This window comes from Triturus cristatus, chromosome 10 (genome assembly GCF_964204655.1).
Source record: "Triturus cristatus chromosome 10, aTriCri1.1, whole genome shotgun sequence".
NCBI lineage: Eukaryota > Metazoa > Chordata > Amphibia > Caudata > Salamandridae > Triturus > Triturus cristatus.
In genome coordinates this window covers 899,923,209-899,942,893 of record NC_140593.1, presented here as the reverse complement: position 1 = coordinate 899,942,893, position 19,685 = coordinate 899,923,209, and the positions used below count along the sequence as shown (strand labels likewise).

General features: G+C 45.5%; 1 protein-coding gene across 4 annotated transcripts in view; it reads left to right on the top strand.

The window, feature by feature from the left end:
- The window catches only part of CDC25A (cell division cycle 25A), a 255,238-nt gene that overhangs the window by 114,677 nt on the left and 120,876 nt on the right, over positions 1-19,685 (top strand). For 2 of the 4 annotated variants that reach the window (XM_085628703.1, XM_085628704.1), the window contains exon 14: positions 2,080-2,178. In XM_085628703.1, coding sequence (XP_085484829.1) covers positions 2,080-2,178 — 99 coding nt within the window. Of the gene's footprint in view, positions 1-2,079; positions 2,191-19,685 lie in introns of all 4 variants that reach the window. The other 2 variants (XM_085628701.1, XM_085628702.1) reach the window with 1 other exon arrangement.

Sequence of the window (19,685 nt, the reverse complement as noted above, 5' to 3'; positions counted from 1 at the left end):
TCATCCTGGGGGAGGAGATCTATCACCTCACCCAGGATGTGCATTGTTGCAGGCCCGGGAGAGCAGGGGCTCTCCCACCCAGGGGTCCAGCAACGTGTCTGCTGTGTGGCAGCCTGGGCAGCCTCAGAGCAGACGTGGATTGTAGGTTAGTTATAGGAGGGCATCTCTAAGATGCCCTCTGGGGTGCTTGGTACATTAAATCTCACACTGGCATCAGTGTGGGTTTAATGTGCTGAGAAGTTTGATACCAAACTTCCCAGTCTTTAGTGTTGCCATTATGGTGCTGTGGAGCTCGTGTTTGACGAGCTCTCAGCACCATGTACTCTTAAATGGCAGCACTGCACTTACAGTGCCCGGGAATGGACGTGGGTACTGCAGGGGCACAGGGCTCCTACTCCCGTGCCCACACCATGGGCATAAGGCACCCAGCCAGAGGGGTGACTGACATATGCCTTGGCAGTGTGGGTGTTGGGCATGGCACACAGGGATGTGTGCCATGTCGACTCTTCATTTTGTCCTGCACCCAGACACTCAGCCTGCAAAGGCAGTGTGTGTGTGTAAGGGTACAGGGCCCCTAAGGGTGGCACAATGAGTGCTGCAGCCCTTGGGGGCCTTCCCTGGTCACAAGGCCCTGGGTACCTAGGGTACTATTTACTAGGGGCTGACATGTGGCCAGGGTTTGCCAATTTGGAGTTTGTGTGTTTAAGGAAGGAACATAGGCCCTGGGCACCTGATTGGCAGGAGTCCAGGGTACACTCAGTCAAAGTACATTCAGCAATTTAGCAAAAAGTGGGGGCATACCATGCAAGAAAGAGGGCACTTTCTCACATCACCACCATGATCTTTCTGCTTAACTCTGGTTCGGACCTATTTGTCTGCATTCTTGGGGAGCCGTCCGATTGTAGTCCACCAGGTACTGGTGCAGTTGCTGATTCTGACAATTGAGGATGTGCTCCCTAATCAACAAACTGTACAATCCCTCCTAGTCATGTACTTTGCTTCCATGCAGCCAGCCTTCCAGAGTTTTTATAGCATTGTCTATAAAATCACCCCCGTCTTGGGTGTGTGCCTTCTGTGTATCCATAAACTTAAGTGTATTTAGTGGTTAACCCAAACCTATCAATGAGGGCACTCTTCAAGACTGAGTAATTATCAGGGGTTGCTTTTACTCATTTTAGGTTGGCTTGGTTGGTATTTTACCGATTCAAAGCTGTAATACTGTGCCTGAAGTGGTAATTGGCTTTTGTCATTTTACAGCTCGGCAAGGACACTACTGTGCTAGTCCTATGCTTAAAGATTTTGCTGTACAAATGGCAAAAGACTTTGTCCTTTTCTATCTCGGCGTGGATGGCACTGTGCTAATCCCATGCTTAAAAACTTTGATAGAAAAACAGACATTTGAGGTGAGCAGATCTAGAGTGTCGCTGGTGTTGAGAGTGCTCCATACAGGAGCTACTTTCCACCTAAACTTGAGAACTACCCAGAGTTCTCTGCTTTTCTTTTTTGCATAATTTATTCGTCACTCTATGCCTGAAAGGGTATTTCTTTGATATATATATATATATATATGTGTGTGTAAAAATGTGCTTAATTGGAAGCCCGAACTTTTGTTATCCTTGGGTGTAGTGGTCACTGCCCTTTTTCGACCTTTAGTACAGGTTACACGATACACCATGGTAATGCATGCAAAACAAACTATTTTTTGTCGAGTCTCTTCCTGTGCTATCTTGTTTCCAGCAAGAGTTTTTTAAACCAAATTGAATTAATACTAATTTAAAGAAGTTTCCAGCACTATTTTTAGCTTGATCTCTTCACAATAAAATAGCTCAATTCTACACCTGCATATAATTCACAGCACTTCCAAAGAACATTGATATGTTATAACTGTCCATTAAGTACATAAGACTGGTGTCTTCAGTAACTCTGCTTTCAATGCATTGGTTCCTGGATTCAGTGCTTTCAGGTGCTGAGCTGTGCGGTTCTCACTATTGCTCTATATGATCGTTCTCAAGTCTTTGATTCCACATTATGGACAAGTGCATTACAAGCACACTAATTTCCTCTTTCCACCACTTCTAGATGGAATCCGTGTTGAATGGCAATTTTCAAGCCTTCATTGACAGATGTATTATAATTGACTGCAGATATCCTTATGAATATGAAGGAGGTCATATCAAGGTAGGATTATATGTAAGCACGAGTGCCTGCAAGCACGTCTTGAAAGCCTTCTCTTTTGTATTCACTTGAGCTTGGGAGTTTGTGCATTGTGCCCAGTAGCTGCAATGTCTTGAATCTGTCGATTGCATAAATTGAACATCTGTCTGTTCAAACATTTCCTGGGGGAATCAGAAGACATCCCCTGTTCATTCTCATTGGCATAATTGGGTACATGTCAAGTTCGAAGAAATAAACCAGACTTTATTAATTATAAATGCAACGTATGATGTGAGGATGTGCGATTGCCGCAATTGGAGCTTCTTGTAAGGTGGCTACAGATGTTCCTTTAACTATTCAAAGGAATTACTATAGTGCTTGAGTTCTAAACTTTATGTAGTAAAAGCACATGTCAAGACCTGCTAGTAATTGAACAGTTTATAAGGACACTGATTGTTTCAAAGTTGTGTTTTGGCACTTTGTAGTCTGTTTAATATGAGCAGTTTTATTACAATTGTCACCAAGCGATTTTATCTTTCAAGTCTCCTTCTCGGGCTGCCATCAAGACGCAGCCTTTATGTAAAATGTTCCTCGCAGCAGAAACCCGCTGAGGTTGGTTTTAAGTCTTCGCTCCCACACCATGGGCCAATGGAGTGTGTGGTGTTAGTACTTCGGTGTAGTCCTGCTTAGCAGTCTGGGAAGAGAAATTGTTTTTCAAGGTGAGTTTCTAGGCCCAGTTCAGGCTGCATTCCAAAGTTTCGCCCATTCCATCTACCAAACGGCAATCCTCAGGAAGAATAATCTTACCTACATCTCCTAGTTCAACTAATGTCCTCATGGAATTTCTAGAAGTAACCCGATCACTCCTTCCTCTTCAGTGTCTGGGGCTCATCCCTCCAGGTAGAGGAATGCAAGCAATAAACTTCTACTGTCCGGGAAGCTATCCTCGCCACCCAACCTGTGCCATGCTAAACAAGAAGCATCCAAATGGATCCTACTTTCCTTTGATAGTTAGTACTGTATGTTAAACTTTAAAGGTAATCAAAACAAAAGGTTCCACCTTGAAGGTGGGACGGGGGGGTACTCTGGATAGTGTCTTACTGTGTCAAAGTGTTTCCTATCCTGGATTGGATGCACACAGTGTTTGCTTAAATACCCCTCACACACCACCAAAAGGGCCCTTGGTGTCATGCTTCATCATAGAGGTCTTCCCGTCCCGCTGCGGGATGGGGCGTGCTACGACCTGCGACTACGCGGGAGTATTGTTCTTACAGTACTATGTGTTGTGTAGGGGTAGTGAGAGGAAGGGTCTGGAGTGAATAAAAAAAGTTACTTTCAAAAGGACCAGGCCTCATGGACTTAAGAAACTTTAACAGGTCATCGAGGCTGGACCTGTTTGTCCTGCGTACAACGTGCGGATACTCCTAGTGAGTCAACATGTTTCGAAGCATCAAGGCTTCATCAGGACTGAAAAAGATCCCTTCAGTACTCACTATGTTGCTATCAAATATGATTGTGTGCTATATACAGAAGTGAAAAAATTCAGAAATATCATGCATTTTATACAATACCCATTGGTATTCCTAAAATGTTAGTTATATTATGTAGGAGACAATACTCCATGAGCCGCGGGATGGTGTTACATTGAGCGTGGCAGTGTTGACAACTACAATACAGTGGCGACACCCTTCCCACCCGTTTCAGAGGCTCTATGACCTATTAGTTTCTTAAGTCCATGAGGCCAGGTCCTTTTTAAATTCACTTTCATTCACTTCAGACCCTTCCTCTCACTACCCCTACACAACACATAGTGCTGTAAGATCAGTGCTCCCACGTAGTCGCAGGTCGTAGCACGCCCCGTCCCGCAGCAGCACAGGAAGACCCCTATGATGAAGCATGACACCAAGGGCCCTTTTGTTGTGTGAGGGGTATTCAAGTAAACACTGTGTGCATCCAATCCAGGATAGGAAACACACTTTCTTGACACACTAAGACACACTATCAAGAGAACCCTCCCCCCCCTTCAAGGTGGATCCTTTTGGTTTGATTACAGATTCTTAGAGGACGTATCCACCTCCAGTGTTCACGCAGGACACTACCTCTTCACTCCCTAATCTTGTTTTTTTTTGTAGTAAACTTTAAAGGTAAACATCAGAAGACATCCACTCCAGCATTTACAGCATATCCCATTTGATATTTGCATTAGATGTTTGTTTTATTTACACAGTATGTTCTTTAATATTGCTTTGATCATGAGATTACTAAATCACTGAAGTGCATCCTTAAATTCTGTTAACCTATATATCTGTCCAGCCATTCCTTCACACTTAACCTGCTTGCTTAAGCTGTGGTCCAGCAGTAACTAAGCAATGGACAGTGTACGCCTGATTCCAGGGCATATCGGAAGTACCTAATCTAGCATTATCTTGCAGGGAAATGTTTGCTTTAACAGTTTGCGTCATTAGCATGCACTCTAGCTCAAGTGTCTCCTGTTCTTAAAACCCTGCATTGCATGCAAATGTGAACCTTGATTTAAAATGAATAAAACCTCCAATTGTCTCCTATACCTCTTTTCTTGAACGATCATTTCCTTACTTTCCATGTGCTGCATGCCTCTTCTCTGAGCACAGCCAACTCTAAAGTATGCATAGTTGACTATATATCCATTATTGTATTTCTCCAAATAATACACACTTTATCTTCTCAAAGATCACAACCTGTCCTTTGAATGCCATACAAGTGTAGCAAGCTGACTCCGTATGTACTATACCAAAAAGAGGTATAGTGTGCACAGCGTCCAATGAGTCCCCAAAGATATAGCACAGGATAAAGGAGCTAATACCTTACTCTCGATTTAGTGGTAGTTGAGCAGTTAAGCTTATCAGAGGGTAGTGTGAATGCATTTGGTATACATACTAAGACAAGGCAGGAACACACTCAATTGAAGCCAGTGGAGATCCTCAGTTGGTGTAAATGGCTGTAGGCTCTGGTCGGGAGGCTGGTCAAAGGAAAGGGGAGGCTGGTCGAAGGAAAGTCACAACTGTAGAGCGAAGTTGGATTGTGGGAGGAATGCCGGGGGACAGTCTGTTGGGCACTCCGAAACTGGAGGCTGCAGGTGTAGGGGTGACTTTAGGTGCCAGGTTTTTCTCACCAGATCTGGTTTGGGAACCCTTCAGGTTAAGGCTACAGGCAACGAGTGGGAGGTCAGGAGATGTAATTCAATGCTGAATCCCCGGTCAGGATCGACGGGGAGGCTCTACAGGGTTGTAGGTCACCTGGACTCGGGCCGTGGGCGTCTGGTGCAGAGTGGTGCAAGTGTTGCGGATCCGCCTGGATCCGAAGTCCTCGAGTTAGCTTCTGGCTGGACAAATTGGATGTCCACAGGAGACAAGAGTCTTTGTTGAAGACTGCTCAGGTCCCCTGCGTTCTTGGAGGTAGCAGGCTGCGGGCCACGCCTGTATCTTGGAGCAGGCTTGCTGGAGGAGACGACAGGCCAGTAGGGCTGTGGCCAAATATTCGCAGTTCTCTTCTCCACTGTTCTTCAGTCCTTCGTAAGACCTTTAATCTCAGGAACATGGTTCAGGGGAGCCCTTAAATACTAAAGTTCGAGGCATATGAGCTGCAGATTATACACTGTGCATAGATCGCCATCTGGTGTTGGGCCCGGATGTTTGCAGTTTGTTTTTCTTCTTGGACAATGTTTGGAAGTCACGAGTTCGGTGACTCCTCCTTCGGTCCGTACTGCGCATGGGCTTCGGCTCCATCCTCAGATTTTTTTTTCCGCCATCGGGCTCTGATGTAATACTTCGTGCTTCGGCTTCGAACCTTTCCAGTTCGACCTTCGACAAAATCATCTTCTTTATCTCTCTCTTCGGCACTTCCTCGATTCCAGGCATCGGCGGCGGCCTTCGGGCCTATCTCGACTCCGGTCTCGGCCGTAGAAAGGACTCCCTTTAAGAAGTGCCCAAAATGTGGGTCTAAATTTCCCCACACCGATCTACATCAGGTGTGCAACCTCTGCCTCTCTCCCGAACACGAGGCCCGAGACTGTCCCGCCTGCAAGTCTTTTCGATCAAAAAAGACTATTCGGGATCGACGAGCTCGACGCACCATGGCGCACTCATCGACCTCTGCTCCACCTGCCATCTTCGGAGAAGACATCGGAGCTTCGGGACAGCAGCACACCAAACAGGAAGACGACATCGTCAGCGCTTCCGAGGCCGACGACTCCGACGTTGAGGAGATCACACCGGCGCAGAGGGTCGTGAGTACTCTACCCCCTCCCACGCCCATACCGAAAGAGACTCCGGTTACACCTTCGCCCTCGGGCCTAGGCAAAACCAAAGATACCGCTTCCATCACCCCACCTTCGGGCCCGGTGAAGAGGCATCATAAGTCTCCCGGCGGCTCGGACTCGAGCCAGCCTACTAGCGGCTCCGAAAAACACCCTTCGGCACCGAAGAAATCCACACCAAGCTCCGTGCCGAAGCCTGCTTCGGCACCGAACAAAAAATCAGAGGCCCCGAAAAAGCATGGCACAGATAAACCAAAGAAGCCGTCGACTCCGAAAACATCGGCACCGACAGATGAATCGGTGCCGGAGGAGCTATTCACGCCAGATCCTCGACAAAAGACTTTAACAAAGGATCCAAAGACTGGACATTTGACTTTGTCTTCAAAGAAAAGACATTTAGACAAGCCAGCTCCTCCTCCACCGCCAAAACGGAAGGACTCTACCACATCTCCTTTCAGAGTACCCTCCCCACCACCTCCGCCTCCTCCACCACCTCCACCTTCTCCACCCTTGCCTCATCGCTCTCCAACTCCGTCTCCAGACCCTAATAACCAAGGGGATCCATACTATTATCCAACAGATGCCCCACAGGACCCTACTCCTCCGGAAACACCAGACCCATGGGAGGATTATCAGAATCCAGATGTCCCAGATGTGGCTCAGGATGATCTTTATCCATCCAGGCCATCTCCACCAGAGGACTCCCTGGGGTTCCACCACTTGTTACAACGGGCGGCACATTATCATGGGGTGGAGTTACACAGTGATCCAGTTGAGGAAGACTTCCTACTTGACACTTTTGACATCACAGATAAATCTACTGCCATATTACCCATGCTTAAAGGGGTGACCAAACATGCGGCAGAGGTTTTCAAAGACCCAGTCAGGGCTAGGGTCTTAAACCCCAGAATAGAGAGAAAATATAAGGCAGCCCCCACAGATCCTGCCTATATTAAAGGACCTGCGCCCTTAGACTCATTAGTGGTATCCACAGCTAGGAAGCGATCCAATTCTCAGTCATCAGGTGAGGCTCCACCACCCGATAAGGAGTCCAAGCTCTTAGATGCGTCAGGCATACGCACCGCCTCGCAAGCTGCCAATAGGTGGCGCATCGCCAACACGCAAGCGCTGCTGGCACGGTACGACAGAGCGCACTATGATGAGCTGGAAGCTTATCATGCAACATCTCCCAGAAAAATATAAAAATAAGGCTCATGAACTGATACAAGAGGGAAAGATCATTACCAACACCTCTATTAAATGTGCACTTGACGCAGCAGACACAGCTTCCAGGGCTATAAACACCAGTGTTCTGCTTCGCCGCCACGCCTGGCTCAGAATCTCAGGCTTTAAGCCGGAGGTCCAAGCATCTATATTGAACCACCCTTTTGACCAACAACACTTATTTGGCCCAAAAGTAGACGAAGCCCTGGAAAAAATGAAGAAGGATACAGATACGGTGAAGTCTATGGGGGCATTACAATCCCACACTCCTAGACGCGCCTTTCGCCGTTCCTCCTTTCGAGGCACTGGCAGGGGTTACTCTGCCGATAACGCCTCTACGTCCTACAAGTCCCCTCCTCAGACTACCTTCACAAAGGGCTATCAAAGAGGTGGATATAGAGGGAACAATAATAAAGGTAGGGGCAAAACCAACACCGCCCGTTCTGCCACACCGCCCACACAATGACTTTCCTCGCTCCCCCCAGACCATTCCACTCCAGTCGGGGGCAGACTACAAGACTTTTTTTCAAACCTGGGAGACCATAACATCAGACAAATGGGTGACCCAAATTATTCGGTCAGGGTACTGTCTCGAACTAACATCTACCCCCCCCAAATATTCCACCCAGGCACCGTACAATGTCACAAGAATATACCACACTGCTGAAACAAGAGGTGATCTCCCTCCTGCAAAAACAAGCTATACAGCAGGTCCCCATCAATCAACAACATTTAGGGGTCTACTCTCTGTACTTTCTCATACCAAAGAGAGACGAGACCCTACGGCCCATTCTAGACCTCCAGCCTCTAAATGCATACATACATTCAGACCATTTTCACATGGTAACTCTCCAACAAGTTCTCCCACTCCTCTGCCAGGACGACGTTCTCACTACCCTGGATTTGAAAGACGCATACTTTCATATTCCAATACACCCTTCTCACAGAAAGTACCTCAGATTTGTAGTGGACGGCCAACATTATCAGTTCAAGGTTCTCCCCTTCGGGGTCACAACCGCACCAAGAGTGTTTACCAAATGCCTAGCAGTAGTGGCGGCACACCTCAGAAGACAACACATTCACGTCTTCCCTTACTTGGACGACTGGCTAATAAAAGCCGCGTCCTACAACCAGTGTGTGCAACATACAAACGCTACCATCCAACTACTCCACCAGCTAGGTTTCACGGTGAACCACCAAAAGTCCCAGCTGATACCGTCTCACACAAAGCAATACCTCGGTGCCACTATTGACACCTCAAAAGCTATAGCCTATCCCAATTCAACCAGAATCGCAAGCATACATGCCTTGCGCCAAACATTCATTCTTCAGCACTCTCTCCCAGCAAGAGTGTTTATGAAGCTAATAGGGATGATGGCATCTTGCACCTTCATAGTGCCTCATGCAAGACTCCACATGCGTCCACTCCAAGAGTGCCTAGCACGCCAGTGGAACCAGGCCCAGGGGCAGCTGACTGATCTGGTGTTGGTGGACGGTCGCACCCATCGCTCTCTGCAGTGGTGGAACACCACAAACCTTTCCAAAGGGCGACCGTTCCTGGACCCGGTTCCTCAGGTAATTCTAACAACGGACGCATCGCTCTCCGGCTGGGGAGCGCACCTATTGCACCTCACAGTGCAAGGTATATGGACACCACAACAAAAGTTACTCCACATCAACTATCTGGAGTTATTGGCGATCTTTCTAGCCCTGAAATCGTTTCAGAAACAAATCTCAGCCAAAGCAGTCCTCATTCGCACAGACAATATGACTGCAATGTACTACATTCAAAAACAGGGGGGGACACACACTCCACAGCTCTCTCGTTTAGCACAGAGCATATGGAGATGGGCAATCCCACAAAAAAATCTTTCTCCTGGCACAACACGTCCCAGGGATACAAAACACCATGGCAGATCTGCTCAGCAGACAAACGCAGCAAATGCACGAATGGGAACTGCATCCACAAGTTCTTCACCCATTCTTTCACAAGTGGGGGCATCCTCAGATAGACCTCTTCCCCACCCACGAAAACAAAAAATGCCCAAGCTTCGCCGCCAGATACCCACACCCATTGTCCAAAGGCAATGCGATATGGATGAACTGGTCAAGCAAATTTGCATACGCCTTTCCACCTCTCCCGCTAATTCCATTAGTGGTAAGGAAGCTACAACAGCACTCCCTCACACTCATTCTGGTAGCTCCAACATGGGCCAGGCAGCCGTGGTACACCACACTACTACAGCTCTCAGTGGTACCACATCAAAAACTGCACCTGTCCCCATGCCTCCTAACCCAGAACCATGGAGAAATCAGGCACCCGGACCCAGCTCAGCTCAACCTTGCGATCTGGCTCCTGAAATCTTAGAATTTGGATACCTTAACCTTCCCCCTGATTGCATGAACATTATCAGGGAAGCCAGACGTTCTACAACTCGAGCATGTTATGCCGCTAAGTGGAAGAGATTTGTTGTTTACTGCCGTAACAATACAATCAACCCTTTAGATGTATCCATACAGCACATCATATGCTACCTGCTCCATCTACAAAGGTGTAACCTGGCATATTCATCCATCCGTTTACACCTAGCAGCAATTGCTGCTTACCTGCAAAACAGACAGCATTTATCACTTTTCAGAGTGCCTGCTATTAAAGCTTTCATGGAAGGCCTTAAGAGTAATTCCGCCCAGGGCACCACCCTCACCTGTGTGGAATCTAAACGTAGTTCTTACAAGGCTCATGGGTCCGCCTTTCGAACCAATGCATAAATGTGAGCTGCAGTTCCTCACTTGGAAAACAGCTTTTCTCGTAGCTATCACTTCCCTTAGAAGGGTTAGTGAAATACAAGCGTTCACTATACAAGAACCCTTTCTACAGATACATCACAGCACAGTGATACTTCGCACAAATCCAAAATATCTGCCCAAGGTCATTTCCCCCTTCCATCTCAATCAATCGGTGGAATTACCGTTTTTTTTCTCGCAACCTCAATCTGTTGCGGAAAGGGCTCTACATACACTTGATGTTAAAAGGGCTTTACTTTACTACATACAAAACGCAATCTTTCAGAAAGACTAAACAGTTGTTTGTCTCGTTCTCTCCACCGCATAAAGGCAACCCCATCTCAAAATCAGGGATAGCTAGGTGGATTGTAAAGTGCATACAAATTTGCTATCACAAAGCAAAAAGAACATTATCTGTTCCACCTAAAGCCCACTCTACAAGAAAGATAGGGGCTTCTATGGCTTTTCTAGGGAACATACCCTTAGATGACATCTGCAAAGCAGCCACATGGTCAACACCGCACACCTTCACAAAACATTACTGTGTAGACGTGCATTCCAAGCAGCAAGCTAGTGTGGGCCAGGCTGTACTAAAGACACTTTTTCAAACCACTGCAACGGATACCGGTGGTCGCCGCTAGGGTTGGGTACTGCTATATAATCTATGCACAGTGTATAATCTGCAGCTCATATGCCTCGAACGGAATATGCTACTTACCAGTATGCATCCGTTCTTGGCATGTAGAGCTGCAGATCTATACACGCCCACCCGCCTCCCCGGCTACCTGTATCCGTTCCAGTCTATCTTATTTAGATACAACACATATGGGTTTCTTCACTATTCTCACTACGCTCCATCTTTTCCCTGCTGGCAAAAAACAATCTGAGGATGGAGCCGAAGCCCATGCGCAGTACGGACCGAAGGAGTCACCGAACTCGTGACTTCCAAACATTGTCCAAGAAGAAAAACAAACTGCAAACATCCGGGCCCAACACCAGATGGCGATCTATGCACAGTGTATAGATCTGCAGCTCTACATGCCAAGAACAGATGCATACTGGTAAGTAGCATATTCCTTTAAGGGCGTTACTGTGGTCGAGGGCAGTAGCCAATGATTACTGTCCCCTAGGGTGACTATACCCTTTGGGTGCCCCCTCTCTTAGGGAAGAGGGGTACATCTTGTTCCTATTTGGCCTAATTCTCTAATTCAAGGTGGAGAATTTCTAAGAGAGGGTTTAACTTCAGCTCGTTGCGACCCCAAGGATGTGCCAGGTCGAAGTGAACACTCTTACTCTGCTTACTAATTTTCCCGTCTGTCCTCCCTCCAAAAAGTGGGATTAGGACAGGGGTGCGGGTATCTCCACTAGTTGGAGCAGCCCAGTTTAGCATAGCACAAGGTGAGAGCCTTTGAGGCTCACTGCTAAGTGTTGCTGTTCCTGCTAGGGGGAAGTGAGGAGCACCTCCACCAAGAGCAGGCTTTGTTTCTGACCTCTGAGAGCACAAAGGCTCTCACCCCATGAGGTAAGAAACTGGTCTTGTGGGGGATGACTGTCAGGGACCGGTCAGCCAATACACTACCGGTTGGTCGTTTTTCAAGGGGCATCTTTAAGATGCCCTCCTAGTGCATTTTATATTAAATCCATCACTGACAGTGCAGTTTTATAATGCTGCGATGTTTGATAACAAACTTCTCAGTCTTCAGTAAAGCCATCATAGAGATGTGGAGTTTGTGTTGACAACCTCTCAGCCAATGTACTCAAAATGGCTTCACAGACACTGTAGGGGCATATTGCTCATGCAGTTATTCCCTCACTGGTGGTATGGTGCACCCTGCTTTAGGGCTGCGAGGCCTGCTAGAGGAGTGACTTATCCATGCCACAGGCTGTGGTAGTGTACATGGCGCACAGGGATGTGCAAACAGAATGATGGCATGCACTCCGTTTTCTTCTTTTGAATCTTTTTCACCACCGGCTCAAAGATTTAGCGTGCTGGCTTGATCTGTGCTCTGTCCTGGTAGCACTGCCAAAAGTACACTGTTCAAGCTGGTAGGTTATCATCCTCCAGATTCAAGCCACTACAGCTATGCAGGTATTCCATTTCCCAAGAATGTAGAGAGTATTCTCACATGCTACAGAATAAGGCCTGGATTGGCATGGCTGCTACATTCAAAGTGTGAAGTCCTACTATCCTTCCAATAACCTGGAAGAGCTTCTGGAATAAAATATGGATTAAATGGTTTAAAATTGTTTTTGGGATATCCATCTCCTGAAATGGAATACTTGCCTAGCTGTAGCAGCTTGAATCTGGACCGTGATTGCCTACCAGCTTGAACAGTGAACACAGGGATGTGTGCCATGTCGACTCTTCAGTTTGGTCTGCACCAAAACATGCAGTCTGCAATGGCAGTGTGTGGGTGTTAAGTTGAGGGGTCTCTGAGGATGGCATAATACATGCTGCAGCCCACAGATGCCCCTCTGGTCACAAGGCACTTGGTACCAGGGGTACCTTTCACAAGGGACTTGCGTGTGGCACAGAGGTGTGCCAATTGTGGAATGCATAGGTAAAGCTTTTAGAACAAATACAGACCCTGGGAACCTGATTGGAAGGGACCTAGGGGACACTCAGTCAAGTTAGCATCCGTTATCAGGCAAAAAAGTTAGGGGCGTAACCATGCAAAAAGGGGCACCTTCCTACAGCAAGAACTGTATAAATTCAGTTTACTATTACCTGAACACTAGCAGGCACAGGTGGCCTAGTAATGAACTGTACTATTTTTTTAAGATCTTCTGTGATTTTGTTTTGCCATTTTCCCAATACGCATTACTGTGAGCATTTGTCCTGGTTACGAAATTCTGCATTGATGAAAATTTTCACCAAGCTTGTGCTATGATGGTGTAATACATGTTTTGTCTGTAGGTAAAGCACGTTTTTGCCTTGTTTTTACAATGCTTCAGTAATATGCAAATTGGCATACAATTCCAGAGGCATAGTGCCATACAAGTGTGCACACCAGCACTGTCTGACTCCCTGTCTGCTGCTAGAGCAACCTCAACCGGCTGCCCAAAAAAGTCTCCCAGCTACTTCTAGTTTCACCCGTTTTTGTGTTCGGGTGTCAAGGTTGAAACTTGTCATCTTGTGCTTAAGCTCAGTTGAATGCATCTGAGTCAATATGCGTCTCCCTGTAAGCTAGTGTATACAGGACATCTACCTCTAGTGATTTCACATCTGTATGCATATCTTGAACATCTCTCCTCTGAAGCCCCAACCCTATACTGAAGAGCTCCCACCTGTTTCATGGCGGAGGACCCTGCGCATCAACCTAGATTTCAAAGTTCCCTCTTAGACCGGATGAGGAACTTTTGATTTCATTTTTTATATTGCTTTTCATTTGTCAGAAGACCCAACTAGAAAGGAATGATTTCTATCTTTTTACTGTGGGGAAAGCAGACCTAGGTTGTGAAGATCCAGGGCACATACTTATCCTAGGTCAGATGTGAGAGTGCCTCTTGACATGGTTAGCCCCCACTTTTTTGCCTGGAACATGAAGTGGTTTCGATTAGAAGTGCACAGGTTCCCTGCCAACCAGGTCCCCTGTGACAGAGCTCCTTCCCTAAAACTGTACCACGATTGGCACAACTTCAAATCCCCCTGTAAGTCCCTAGCAAATGATATCCCTGATACCTAGGGCATTGGTACTGAAGAGGGTCCCCTACGGACCCCTCACCAAGGCTATGCTACCTGCCATTGCAGTCTACATGCCTTGGTGCAGACAAACGAGAAAGTCAATATGCCATGTCAAAGCAGCACTACCTAAAGGTATATGCAAATCTCCCTCTAGCAGGCCGACAAGCCCTAAGGTAGGGTAAACTAAATCTCAGATGTGGGAATATCTGCATGTGCAGATATGCCCCTACAAAATTTAAGTTAGGGGAGAGGAGTTGGCCTAACGGTTAGGGCGCTCGACCTCGGACCTGGGGGAACTGGGTTTGAGTCTCGGTAACAATGCTGAACATCCTGTGATTCTGGGCAAACCAATTAATCTCCCCGTGCCTAACAAAAAAAAGTGTGTCCTCATGTAACGTAGCCGGTGCTATGTAAAGCGCTCCGATACCTGATTAGATTCGGGTCAAGTTTGCGCTATATAAAACTCTGCTTAAAAAAAAAAAGTCTATTAATATTGTAAGTGACAGGGAAGCCATAGAGTACATGGGCTGGAAATTCGACTACTCTAGTTCCCCAGCACCCCGATGGCCTCACTGAACCCAGGAGTATTTGGTACCAAACAACTCTTCTTAAACCCACACTGGTGCCAGTGTTGGATTTATTAAAACATGTACTCGCAGGGCACCTCCGAGGTGCCCCCTGAAAACCTACCAACCCTGCTTTGTCCTTGACTGGCTTTAGGCAGCCGTCTACCACCAGGCATGTTTCTAGACCCCTGGGTTGAGTCCTTGCTTTCTGAGGCCAGAAACCAAGCCCATCCTGTACGTAGGTGTCACATCCTCCCACAGGCAGGCACAGGTCTATGGAGGGAAGCTTCAAAGGCCTTGCTGCCTTTGTAATGCCATCCCAACCTCTGCTGCTCGAAGCAGATGGCAGCCTCTGGTTCAAACCCCCACTTTTGGCAGAGCTGGCGGGAAAACTAAGTGAGAATGGGTGTGCCCCTCTTTGCCAACTCCACACCTCGGGTGCGGGAGGCACAGTAGAGCACATTTGTTCAGTGCCCATCATCTTGAAGATGTTAGTACTTATTCAGTCAGTGTTAGGACTATACCCACTCTCACAGGAGAGTGGAATAAGTGGGTTTAGACACCCTAGATAAGGAACCCATTGGTCCCTTTTTGGTACTCCCCTGTAATACCCCTAAAAATAATAATTAGGTTGCACCCTCAGACCCCAAAATTAAATTACTGACTACCTACGAAGCTGGTAAGTTGAAGAGCGGCACCAGCAAGAAAGAAGGACCAGTGATTGACTGCGCCAGCCCTGCCTGTTGATCGCCGCCTAGTTGACGACAACAAAGGTGGTGTTCGTCTCGACGTCGAACATCCTTAAGTTGACGCCGACAGAGATCCCTGTCTCGACGTCGAGTACCCGTGAGGTGGTGCCGACGGAGTCTCGTGTCTCGACTTCGAGCTCCTTTGGAACAACGCCAGAGACTTGTCGACGCTGATAGTCTTTGGGCCGACGGGGACTTGTGCCTTGACGACTACCTCTTCTGCGACAAAGACTTGTGCTTCGACGTCAAGTGTTGGGAGGATACTGACGGAGTTTCATGTCTCCACGTTAATCCTCTGCGATACGACGCAGATGGAGACTTGTGCCTCGACATCGAATGTCTGAGAGGCCACTCATGGAGTCTCGTGCCTCGACGTTGAACGTTGCACCAACACCGACGGAGACCTACTCCTCGACGTTGAGCGTCACCGGGTTGACGCCAATGGATGGTCTGCTACCTGATGACTCGACGTCGAAAATGCAGTCTTCGATCTTGGTGCCGATGGCTTGGACTACATCAGTTTCTTTGCCGCTGGTAATTATTATTTTTTTTTTATTTTTGGAAGCAAAATTTAAACAATCAGTACATCTCTAATAATCCAACACAGGAGAAAAAAAAGAGCATGGAGTAGAGAAAGTGTCAAATACGTCAGCAATACAAGATACAGTTGTAAGACGAAAAAAATAAAGATTATATGATCCGGAATGCATTTAGACAGATATATATATTAAAAAAAATATAGAAATCAAATCTATATAATCGTTTCTAGCCATTTAGTAATCGGGGACCAGATTTTATGGCCCCGTATTCGTTTCTTGGGGCCACATCTTTTGTGAACAGATAGTTCTAAATTATATAACCGGAGAATCCTTAATCTCCAATTTCAAAAAGTAGGAGCATCGGCGTTGATCCAGTGGGTGGTTATACATAGTCTCGTAATGGACATAGTAATGAAAAGAAAGCTAATTTCGGCACTTTCACAGGATATTTCTTCCGACTCACTCTCCACCCCAAAAAATAACCAACTCAGGGGTCAATATAACAGCCATTAATAGAATTAGATTTAAAAAGTGATTAATGTCTTGAAAGAAAGTTCTTAAGCCGGGACATAAAAAAAACATATGAATAGAATCAGCCCCATATAAACCACACCGATTACAGAAGTTGTATGAATTCCCCTGGAAGTGAGTCCATTTAGAGATTTTGGCAGGGGAGTAATACAAATCGAAGACAGACGAAAAATGTTGTGATTTCAAACTGCCAGACAAAACTACTGAATTTGCCAATTCAGTAAATTAACCAAATTTATGCCACCTTTATCTAGTTTCCTCTCCCAACGAGTACATTGCGATGTTAAATCGTCGGGGGATTCCGTCAACCGGGTCTGATATATTACCCCGATACGTGATTGTCGTAGCAGCGTTTCAATTATGCTAATTGAACCTAGATTAGCCTGCCCCACTTGTAGTTTAGAGCAAAGAAAACTCCGAATTTGTAGAGATTTTAAAAATCCTATTTAGGAAGGCCGAACTCCTTTTGTAAGAGAGTAAATGGCTTCAAGTTTCCGTCTAAGCTTAGATCACCAATAGTCGTAATCCCCAAATCAGCCCATCTAAATGTAATCCTATCCTGAAATATTGACGGTAGTAGACCATAAGCTGAGAAGGGGGTATATAAATATTGAATATATTAAATCGTTTCCTAATTTTCTTCCAAGTAAAATATGCGGATTTGATTATCTTAAATCTAGTTTTCTTGTAATAGCTGGGTTCAAGAGTTTTAACTAATCTTTGTCGAGCATGTTCACCTAAGAGCATCTCATAAATTGTTGGGTTAGTAGCTTCAGATCTCATTGTTTTGGCGGTAACAAGTATCTCCATATGCTGCAATAAAGCAGCCAGATGGTATAATAAAAAATCCGGCATACCCCATCCTCCCCTTAATCTTGGAAGAGTCATCCGTTTTATAGCCCTTCTAGGCTTTCGGAAACTCCATAAAAATCGACAACAGATCTGTTCAATTTTAGAGTAATGAGAGGATGGAAAAATTAATGGGATTGTTAGAAAAAAAATATAAGATTTTGGGAAAGATAGACATTTTAATAACATTGCATCGACCATATAATGACAAATGCAGATGATCTAATCTCTCCAGAGAACTATTAATAATATTAACGATAGGTAATATATTGCATTCGGGAATACGTTCTACATCCGGCTTAATCCTGACCCCCAGATAGGTAGCCTCAGAGGTTATAATATCTAGGGGGCAGGATTTATCCGAATGCAGACATTGCGTTTTATCCATGTTCAATTTATAACCAGAAAAATCACCAAACTGTTTAGCGCAGATATCCACAGTTGGGAGAGCGAGTCGTAAATTACTGGTAAAAATAGCTATATCGTCTGCATAGGCCATAGTTTTATACAGGGTGTTGTTCACAATTACAGGCTCAATATTAGTTTCCCTTACAAGTTTTTCTAGAAAAGGATCAATATAGAGCGAAAATAATAGCGGAGAGCATGGGCAGCCCTGTCGGGTACCTCTGCTGATATTAAGTGTTTGTGAATTTTGACCGGATATACCGATAACTGCTTCTGGGGTTGTATACATTCAGGTGAAAATCCTTTCCAGTGCAAGACAGACCACAGGAACAGCCAGGAGACCCTGTCAAACGCTTTTTCTGCGTCCAACAGGATCATCTCAAGCGGGGATCCCGTGGTCTGCGCCCAGTCAAAAAGGGCTATTGCTCTCTTAATATGATCTGTGGTATCTCTTCCAGGGATAAACCTGTGTTGTCCAAGGGATACTAAGGGAGTTATAACAGTACAAAGCCTACGAGCAATTATTTTGGCATATATCTTGCTGTTGGCAATAATAATTGTAATTGGTCTATAAGAGCCTGGACTAAGCTCAGGTTTTCCCTTTTTCTTGAACACAATGATCGTAGTATATTGCCAAGATTTAGGAATCTGTCCCCGTTGAGCTAGCTGAAACAACGAAATTAAAATAGGTTTTAACGTTTGCCGAAATTTCCTGAAGAACTCTAAGGGGATTCAGTCTGGCCCAACTGCTTTACCAGTTGCTAAAGATAAGATCGCAGCCTCAATTTCATCCCAAGTAATTGGAGAGGTGAGAATCTCGTTTTGTTCCATAGTTACTTTATTCGTAGTTATTCCATTTAAAAATCCCATAATGCTATCAGTAGCAGCTTCTTCTTCGGCCTTGTAAAGTTGACTATAAAAGTTGTGAAATACCTTTAGTATTCCTTGCGGGGTATCCACAAGTTGATCGTGCTTATCCTTTATTCTATTGATACCATTATTCACAGCTCTTTGTTTTATTCGTTTAGCCAGAAGTTTCCCTGTTTGCTCCCCGAATTCAAAAATGTCTGATCGATATTGTATATATTTAGAAGCAAGTTCTTCGGCATAATAAGAGTGTAGTGTGGTTTTAATAACAGAAATTACATTTAAACATTCGTCAATGCATTGACCCGCACTAATCTTCTTGATAAGCTCTAGCTCTGCTATTGTTAATTCGTCTATCCAGGATTTATCAACTCTTTGGTCTTCCTCTGGAGATGTAAAGAAAAGCTAAGTGTTTCCCCGCGTAGACAGCTTTGAATGCATCCCATATAATGATTTCAGAAGCTGTGCCATTATTGATATTAAAAAATTCGAGGACCCATTTCGCAATATGTTGGCAATAAGCCTCTTCCAGTAAAAGTTTTTTGTCAAATGTTTATGTATTTATATGCCTAGGAAGACCGTATAGTGGCATCTCAATAATTAATGGGTTATGGTCAGAAATAAGTCTCGGATGTAGATTAATATTGACTTTATCGGCCAACTGTTGTGAGCAAAAAAAATAATCAAGACGTACAAGTTTTTGATGTGGTGCTGAAAAAAAAGTATATCCGGGCTCTCTGAAGTTGTATCGGTACCATATATCCACTAAATCATACTCATTGACCAAGCCCTGTAGAGCCTTAAATGTTTTGTTCTTGCGGCCAGAATATGGCACGCCGCTGGTTAGATCAAAATTATGTTCTAAGTGAATATTGAAATCGCCACAGATAACCAGAGGCGATGGCCAAGTAGCAAGTTCAATATTGATATTCAGAATTTCTGGGTCATCTAAATTGGAACCATATATAGAACAAATAGTAAAAAGAAAGCCCCTAATATCTGCCACAAGGATCACCCAGCGTCCTAGCTGATCCTCTT